Here is a 9,680-nt window from a genome sequence, read left to right on the forward strand (position 1 = left end):
TTGATGGTTTCCCAAACACTGCATATATCACCAATACTATCTTGTAATATCCTTTTCAAACTCCAATGCGCCGACTCAACCCTTTGTGTTGTGGTGTTCCCAAAGTGCATAACTCTATTTGTCCACGCCTCAACAAAACTTTCCTTGTGAGGAATTAACCATTGCTCGTGTACATAATCATAAAAAATAGAACACCTACTACAAATTCCTTCAAAGATAGCCAACTTCATGTAGTACTGAGCCTCATTATAACTGTAAATAAGAGCCTCCCATGCCTTTATTATTTGCACTTGCTTCTTTTTTGGAAACACAGTCATCTTGCACTTGGCTTTGACATTCTTGCATATATGAAACAAGCATAATAAATTCACTGCTTTTGGAAAAACATTTTCAACCGCGTTCATCAAAACAAGGTCTCTATCAGTAACGATGACTTCAACTTCACCACTTGTAATCTGTTCTTTCACCATTTGTAGTGCCCATGTGAAGTTATCAACACGCTCAGACTGTAGATATGCAAATCCCACACAAAATGTCATTTCAGTAGATGTAACACCAATAATCTCAAGTAATGGCATTTGATATCTACAGGTCTTGTAAGTGCTATCCATAATCAATATTATGTGAAAGGTCTCATAATCAATATTATCTATAGGTCTTGTACAGATGTCTGCCGAGAATATTCCAAGGGTATGAGCTATGTTTGATAGGTCTCATAGCCTCGGTGTATTTTGCTGCTTAAATACTTTGGGTTTTTTTTTTCAAAAACTATTTCCATTGCTTGTAAATATTTGTTGACTTTTGTCGTTATGTTACGACTTAAAGTATTTTATCCAAAAGTATTTCTTTCTTTATTTCTTTGTTTTATGAATTCGTTTAAAAAAAAAAATACACTCGCGCTGTTAAAAATCAGTGTGTTACACCTGTCATCAAGCTTTCTTCTATTTTAAGCTAGTAGATGCTTGAAGCACAATGAGTCAAACACTCTCATATGATTCACATCTGGCTTTCTTCCTGTCCAAGCTTCTTCAAGTGTCATAGGGCCCAAACTCTTGGTTGGACACCTATTCAAAATGTATATTGCTGTTGAAAATTCTTTTCCCCAAAATTTGTGAGGCATTTTTCTCCCTTCAGCATGCTTCTTGCCATATTGAGAATTGTTATCTTCCTCGTTTTTACAACTCCATTATGTTGTGGTGTATATGGTGTAGTCACTTCATGAAATCATTCTCTCTATGTCACAGAATTCAGGGAACTCATGGAATTGATAATCACCACCTCCATCTCTCCTAAGCACTTTAAGATTAGAGCTGCCTATGGCAAGATACCACTACTCTATGCAGTCATCATTTGATTTTGTTGTAGCCATGAATAACACATCATCTAAACTTGTGTCCTCAGCTTCATCATCTTGTCTTTGAACTTTCTTGGATCTGCATTTTAACACCCTAAACTTTATAATAAACTATATTATTAATTGAATAAGATTTTAAATAATTAATTTGATGATTAAAATTATTTTAGAATATATGTTGATAAATTTTGTGACTAATTTTCGTTATATAGATGCTTTCTATGATGTGCTAGTTTGATATATAACACCCCAAATTTGATAATAAACTATTTTATTAATTAAATATGATTTTAGATGACTAAGTTGGTGCTAAAATTGGTTTAGAATATATGTTGAGTATTTTTATGATTAATTTTCTTTATATGTGTATTTTCTATGATGTGTTAATCTTGTACATATTTGAATAAATGAGGGATATAAATAATAAATATTATATTTTATTATTTTATATATTCTCCTTAAAACAATAGTATTTTAGTGTAAATATTTTAGAGGATAAGATTTAGGCGATTTTATGAATTTGTTTTAAAAAAAAAAATACATTCGCGCTGTTAAAAATCGGGGTGTTACAATGAACTTAGTATAAAATTCATAGGCAAAAGATTCGTTGAAATAGTGGAGATTTATTGGTTAAGAGGTTGTGACAATCAGTCTTGAACCTGGAGATCATTCTCCGTTTTATCCAGAATATTCTTGTTTCTTTATCTGTTCAGTTTTTAACTGTCATCTTTGCTTTGCTTGATTCCTATCTTTGAATTAATTCACTCAAAAACACAAGTTAAATTAACATAACATTTTAGTATCATAAATAACATTCTTAATTAACCTTTGTTTATTTTCATCAAAACTTTAATTTGAGAGTTTGTCTTAACCTGTTATTCTAAGTCTCTAGAAGATGGAAACAATAGTTTAAATGTTGTGATTGGTTTTTCAGAGTGCAATATTGCCTTTTTTTATGAGTCCTCATAAGGCACTCGCCATGGGCTGATGCATGTGATGTTCTTAAGGGGCTTGTGCCCCTGTTGTCTCTTTTTCATTATTCCTACTATATAGTATATACTAGTGGTTTTTGTATTCATCATTTTATGCTTGTAAAATCAGCCCCTATAGCGACCATTCATGTGAGGAAGGCTACCATGTATTTTTTATCAACAATGTTGGGACATGGTTGCAAACTCCTTATATTATTAATATGTGGGTCTGGTTTGGTCTAACCTTATCTTATTTCTTATATTAATAATATTCTTATTGTTATGATCCTAATAGTTGACAAGACAAAGTTTGCATCGCAAGTCCACCCGATGTTAATTGTTAACATAATAAAACTTTTTATGGATGAAATTATTTCTCCTTATCAATCAAATTTTATTTTAGGGTGTACTATTTATCGTAACATCACAATAACTCACGAAATGGTTCACTATATGTCTAATATGAAAGGTGAAAAGATGTTCATGTCGATAAAGATTGATCTTGAAAAGGCTTATGATCGTCTTAAATGGAACTTTGTTAAAATTCGCCTTGTCGAGTGTAAGTTTCCTTTTAAAATTATAAGCATTTTTTTATCACTATATTACTTCCCCTTGTACGTAGTTTGCAGTGTAATATATTGTCAGATGAACGAAAAAACCGTATTTCCAAACGATTCATCCGGGGCTCACTACGTATGTTAATAGCTCTTTGAGTGATAAATTAATTAATGTGAAAATATGGGAATTGAAAAATTAAAATGTGGAATAAAAATATTTATAAGGTGTTGATTAATTTAACTTCATTAAATGTGTGGTATTTGATATTTTTATGATATTTGATTTAATTTTGTTAAATGTGTGATATTTGATAATATTGTGATATTGAATGTCGAATGAATTTTATGTATATGTTTGATTAGATGAGTTTATATGATGTGATGATAAAAAATGAATGCATTGTGATAATTTTATGTGGTGATGATGATGTATGATTAATAATTGTGATGTTATAAATTTGTGATAAGTTTATGTTATGAGGTATGATTAATATAAATTTGTTATGAGAATATTAAAGTAACTCCAAGTACTTCATAGTTATAATGGTACCACATTGTGAAGTAGAGTCTAAGCTCATACGTAGCATTGCATTTCCTTGTGATTGTTTTATTGTGATTGATGTGTTTCAAATGTAAATAATTACTATTAGATGATTTGATGCATATTATAATGAGATGATTATTTTACTTGAGTGACTTATGATATAATATGATACTATTTAAATATTTTAATATATCATTATGTGATTATGATACGGTCTATTATGATTGTTTATGTGTTCTTCTTATTTATACTATACTATTAACATGATCTCAAAACTCACATCCTTTGTTGTTTGTGTTTGACTGACTTGGCCCTGCGTTTGTGAAATCGCAATTATTATAGGTTAATGAGTCTTGAAGTTCATGTTTGGGAGAAGCTCACTCTGATAGGTGATACCAGAAATGAGAGTCATAAGTTGTATTTATTTATTTAATTAGAAACAACTCTTTTATGAAAAACCTACTCTTTTATAAAAGGAAAAGTTTAAATTTTGAGAAATGTGAGATCCTAAATTTGATATAAAAGTTTTATTTCAAAAAAAAAAAAAAGATTTTTTTTTTCCCCTGCGAATAAAATTTAAAAATTCTTGTAAATCATTCATTCGCAAAATTCCCCCATTTTTGACAATTGTAACATTGGATCCCTTTTTTTGTTGAATTTCTTCTTGACTTTCAAATTCTTGTTCTTGTTATCCCTTGTGTTCTAACTTCTTGAATTTCCAGTCCCTTCATCGGAATCACCAGCCCCTTCACCAGAGTCATACTTCTTGTACCACTTTAATTTACTATTGCCTTTCTTGTGTTCCACATCACCTTGGTTGGTCTTCTTGCTAACTTGGGCCTGCACTTGAGATGTTGAGTTTGTTGCACCCATTTCTCTTACTCTTAGTTCACGAGCTTCAAGAGAGCCTTGAAAATCCTCCACCTCCATCTTATCAAGATCCTTTGATTCTTCAATGGCCACCACAAGATGATCATACCTTTGAGTTAATGTTCTAAGGTTATTTTCAATAACCACCACTTAATTATCCATTCACATTTGGTTCTCATATGATTAACAACAACCTGCACATGATTGAAGTAATCTGCCATAACTTAATCTTCTTCCATCTGCAATAGTTCGTATTGTCCATAGTTTCGTTTTTCCCCAAATCGATACATTTAACCCTAACAAATTCCTTCCCACACAACTACAGATAAGTCCCTAATGCAAGCTAGAAGTTTGGAAGGAGCCCTTACCTCAACGTTAGCTTTATCGTGCGTTTCCGGTACCGCGAGTAATTCCGGTAAAATCTCCGCTCGCAACGCCGCTTCCAAATTAGTTCCCTAGCACCGTAGCGTGGTGGTGAGCAACTTTCCCTTCTATCTCTTCGAGAAATGAGGTTTGGATCTAGGAGAAACGGAGGGGTTTGTGTTTGGATCTCAAAAACCGTTTTTCTTCGTTTTCGAATCAAAGAGGAAGAGTGGAGTTGCGAAAACCTTGATCTAACTCTCACCCAACCTTGGGTTACTAGTTTTGAAGAAAAGAAAGCGACGAAAATGAAAACGGGAGAAGGGAGGGATTTTGGCCGCGGGTTCAGAGGAAGAAGACGATGGAATGTGTTTTTCAGTTTTCTTTCCTTTTTCCTTTCCTCTATTCTCTTTCCTTTCTATTTCCTTTCCTTTCTTTTCTATTTCCTTTTCCTTTCCCCTCAAACAAACATATATACATAAATATATATTTATATATATATATATATATTACTTACTTTTAATAAATATCTCCAAATACCTTGATATTTATTAAAATTACCATTTCACCCATAAGGCATAAAATTCTACGTAAAAGGTTCATCGCAGTTAATTTCAATTTATTTATCGACGAGAAATTCTAATTGGAATCAAAATATCTTTTTGATTATAAAACTCCCAAAATATTATTAACTTTGGCTTAAAAGCCTCCGAGCTAAAATCCAAAATACACAAAATACATAAAGTACACTTTAAAATTATGGGTCTTACATATTGCTACCTTGTTGTTTGTGATCCAAGATAAATTAATTTACTGTTTCTCTTCTCGACTTTATTTTCTGTTGCTATATTTTAAATTTTTAGCATTTATTTTTAAGGAAATTTTTTAAAACGTAACACATTTTAAATCCTCAATTTTTTAATGTTTTTAACTCTTCATCATCCTTAACTCTTTTGTTATTTCATATTTGAATTAGTATTAATACGTAATTATTGTCTTTGACATTCAATAGTTTACTGTTTTATTAGTTGCAATTATTAGATACATTTGTTGAAATTACTATATGTGACACCCTAAACCCCAAAATAACATTTTTAATAATATATACTAAATTATTTGAAAAAAACATGCAGCGGATAAAGAATATTTGTTAAAGAGAATAAAAACTTTAATATCTAATTTAGGATATCACATTTCTCTAAATACACATGTAACAATTCAACTTTGTTCCTCAATTAAAATAGTACAATATCAATGAACTTGATTTAACTAGAATTTCTTGATTTAATTCCCAAGACTTACTCGTACTAAGTTTCCATATAAAAAGTCATTTGTAATAACATAAGTAAAATACACATTACAACTCTTAATTCCCGGTATCACCTATCAGAGCGGAGTTTCTCCCAAACTTGAACTTCGAGACTCATTAACCTGTAATAACTGCGATTTCGCAAACGCAGGGCCAAGCCAGTCAAACACAAACAGCGAAGGAGGTGAGTTTTGAAATCATGTTGATAGTACAATATAAATAAGAGGAACACCTAATTAATCATCAATAAACTGTAACATTACACACACATTCTTCAAGAAAAAACATCACATTATGTAGTCAAAATCAAGAAAATCAATATACTTCACTGTAACATCAAATCATCGCATAAATTATTATCACACATAATACATATTAATCACAACAAAACAATCACAAGATAATGCAATGCTATGCATGAGCTTAGACTCTACTTCACAATGTGGTACCATTCTAACTCTGAAGTACTTGGTTAGGAGGCTTGATACTATGCCACCATCCTGGTGGACGGACAATTCAAATTGGCCCTGTCCTCATAGATCCCCTCAACTCAACCCGAGACACATATACGTGACAGTCGAGGTAAACATGTGTTGCGTGGTAGCTCCCGACATTTGGAATGCTACCTCCATGTCACATAGGAATTCCCCACTCGAATACCTCCAAGGTCTAACAATCTTGCATTAAGGCTCTGTAACGCCTAGTTACGTGGGTATAAAACTGAGGTAATAATGGAAAAAATTTCAAAATTATATAGGAGAATAAGGTACTGTAATAAATAATGAATTGTTCGAAAGAAGTAATGTTATGAAATCTCAAAGTAAATCCTTACAACTGAAAATTCTTTAATATTTAAAATATCCAAAACTGGGCAATTAATATCTAATCCCGAAATAAAGTACGATGTAGACACTATGTCTACTTATTCTTGATCTACCAACCTAATTGAAGGAAGTCACTCTTCTCAAGGGAGGTAGGACTTCTCGACTCTTGACATCCCCAACGGTCTCAGTATCTGAAAACAACACTTTAATGAGATACTAAATCCCAGTGAATAATACACATAATTTTAAAACAAGTATTGTTCTCAGCCGGAGCGGTAACCGGAAAAAAGTCGATCATGGCACCCGCCTTCATGCAAAATATTCTTTAGAACTGTTAATGATATTACTAAGATTTCTCTATAATAACCAACTACTTCCAACAATTAATAAAAACTCATCAATTAAATTAACGATAATCGACATCTATCATAATCAGATAATTCCAATACACACATTTATTATGCAGAAAATAATCAATCAATTCAATGAGGGAGATATACTACTTATGCAAAGTGAGTATTATCTAATCATGTGGAGCACCTGCTCATCCAGTGTTGGGTACAAGACCCATTTGTGTGGAGTTTAAACCTCATCTCTTTGTGAAGTTTAATACTCATCCATGTGGAGTTTAAACCTCATCTCTTTGTGAAGTTTAAAACCCATCAATATGTGGGGTCCAAGACCCTTCCATGGGGAGTTTAAACCTCATCTCTTTGTGAAGTTTAGTACTCATCCCGGTGGAGTTTAAACCTCATCTCTTTGTGAAGTTTAATACTCATCCATGTGGAGTTTAAACCTCATCTCTTTGTGAAGTTTAATACTCATCCATATGTGGGGTCCAAGACCCCTCCATTAGGAGTTTAAACCTCATCTCTTTGTGAAGTTTAAAACCCATCAATATGTGGGGTCCAAGACCCCTCCATTAGGAGTTTAAACCTCATCTCTTTGTGAAGTTTAATACTCATCCCGGTGGAGTTTAAACCTCATCTCTTTGTGAAGTTTAATACTCATCCCGGTGGAGTTTAAACCTCATCTCTTTGTGAAGTTTAATACTCATCCCGGTGGAGTTTAAACCTCATCTCTTTGTGAAGTTTAATACTCATCCCGGTGGAGTTTAAACCTCATCTCTTTGTGAAGTTTAATACTCATCCCGGTGGAGTTTAAACCTCATCTCTTTGTGAAGTTTAATACTCATCCCGGTGGAGTTTAACCCTCATCTTTGTGAAGTTTAATACTCATCTATGGGTGGAGTTTAAACCTCATCTCTTTGTGAAGTTTAAAACCCATCAATATGTGGGGTCCAAGACCCCTCCATTAGGAGTTTAAACCTCATCTCTTTGTGAAGTTTAAAACCCATCAATATGTGGGGTCCAAGACCCCTCCATTAGGAGTTTAAACCTCATCTCTTTGTGAAGTTTAAAACCCATCAATATGTGGGGTCCAAGACCCCTCCATTAGGAGTTTAAACCTCATCTCTTTGTGAAGTTTAAAACCCATCAATATGTGGGGTCCAAGACCCCTCCATTAGGAGTTTAAACCTCATCTCTTTGTGAAGTTTAATACTCATCCAGGTGGAGTTTAAACCTCATCTCTTTGTGAAGTTTAATACTCATCCAGGTGGAGTTTAAACCTCATCTCTTTGTGAAGTTTAATACTCATCCAGGTGGAGTTTAAACCTCATCTCTTTGTGAAGTTTAATACTCATCCAGGTGGAGTTTAAACCTCATCTCTTTGTGAAGTTTAATACTCATCCAGGTGGAGTTTAAACCTCATCTCTTTGTGAAGTTTAAAACCCATCAATATGTGGGGTCCAAGACCCCTCCATTAGGAGTTTAAACCTCATCTCTTTGTGAAGTTTAATACTCATCCAGGTGGAGTTTAAACCTCATCTCTTTGTGAAGTTTAATACTCATCCAGGTGGAGTTTAAACCTCATCTCTTTGTGAAGTTTAATACTCATCCAGGTGGAGTTTAAACCTCATCTCTTTGTGAAGTTTAATACTCATCCAGGTGGAGTTTAAACCTCATCTCTTTGTGAAGTTTAATACTCATCCAGGTGGAGTTTAAACCTCATCTCTTTGTGAAGTTTAAAACCCATCAATATGTGGGGTCCAAGACCCCTCCATTAGGAGTTTAAACCTCATCTCTTTGTGAAGTTTAATACTCATCCAGGTGGAGTTTAAACCTCATCTCTTTGTGAAGTTTAATACTCATCCAGGTGGAGTTTAAACCTCATCTCTTTGTGAAGTTTAATACTCATCCAGGTGGAGTTTAAACCTCATCTCTTTGTGAAGTTTAATACTCATCCAGGTGGAGTTTAAACCTCATCTCTTTGTGAAGTTTAATACTCATCCAGGTGGAGTTTAAACCTCATCTCTTTGTGAAGTTTAATACTCATCCAGGTGGAGTTTAAACCTCATCTCTTTGTGAAGTTTAATACTCATCCAGGTGGAGTTTAAACCTCATCTCTTTGTGAAGTTTAATACTCATCCAGGTGGAGTTTAAACCTCATCTCTTTGTGAAGTTTAATACTCATCCAGGTGGAGTTTAAACCTCATCTCTTTGTGAAGTTTAATACTCATCCAGGTGGAGTTTAAACCTCATCTCTTTGTGAAGTTTAATACTCATCCAGGTGGAGTTTAAACCTCATCTCTTTGTGAAGTTTAATACTCATCCAGGTGGAGTTTAAACCTCATCTCTTTGTGAAGTTTAATACTCATCCAGGTGGAGTTTAAACCTCATCTCTTTGTGAAGTTTAATACTCATCCAGGTGGAGTTTAAACCTCATCTCTTTGTGAAGTTTAATACTCATCCAGGTGGAGTTTAAACCTCATCTCTTTGTGAAGTTTAATACTCATCCAGGTGGAGTTTAAACCTCATCTCTTTGTGAAG

The 9,680-nt window shown here is 33.4% G+C and overlaps 1 protein-coding gene across 1 annotated transcript in view; it reads right to left on the minus strand.

The window, feature by feature from the left end:
- The window catches only part of LOC140919786 (protein FAR-RED ELONGATED HYPOCOTYL 3-like), a 3,228-nt gene extending 2,617 nt beyond the window's left edge, over window positions 1–611 (minus strand). The window contains exon 1 of the mRNA XM_073366426.1: window positions 18–611. Coding sequence (XP_073222527.1) covers window positions 18–611 — 594 coding nt within the window. The remainder of the gene's footprint in view (window positions 1–17) is intronic.
- Between the last annotated feature and the right edge of the window lie 9,069 nt (window positions 612–9,680).

This window comes from Cicer arietinum, chromosome 3 (genome assembly GCF_000331145.2).
Source record: "Cicer arietinum cultivar CDC Frontier isolate Library 1 chromosome 3, Cicar.CDCFrontier_v2.0, whole genome shotgun sequence".
Lineage (NCBI taxonomy): Eukaryota > Viridiplantae > Streptophyta > Magnoliopsida > Fabales > Fabaceae > Cicer > Cicer arietinum.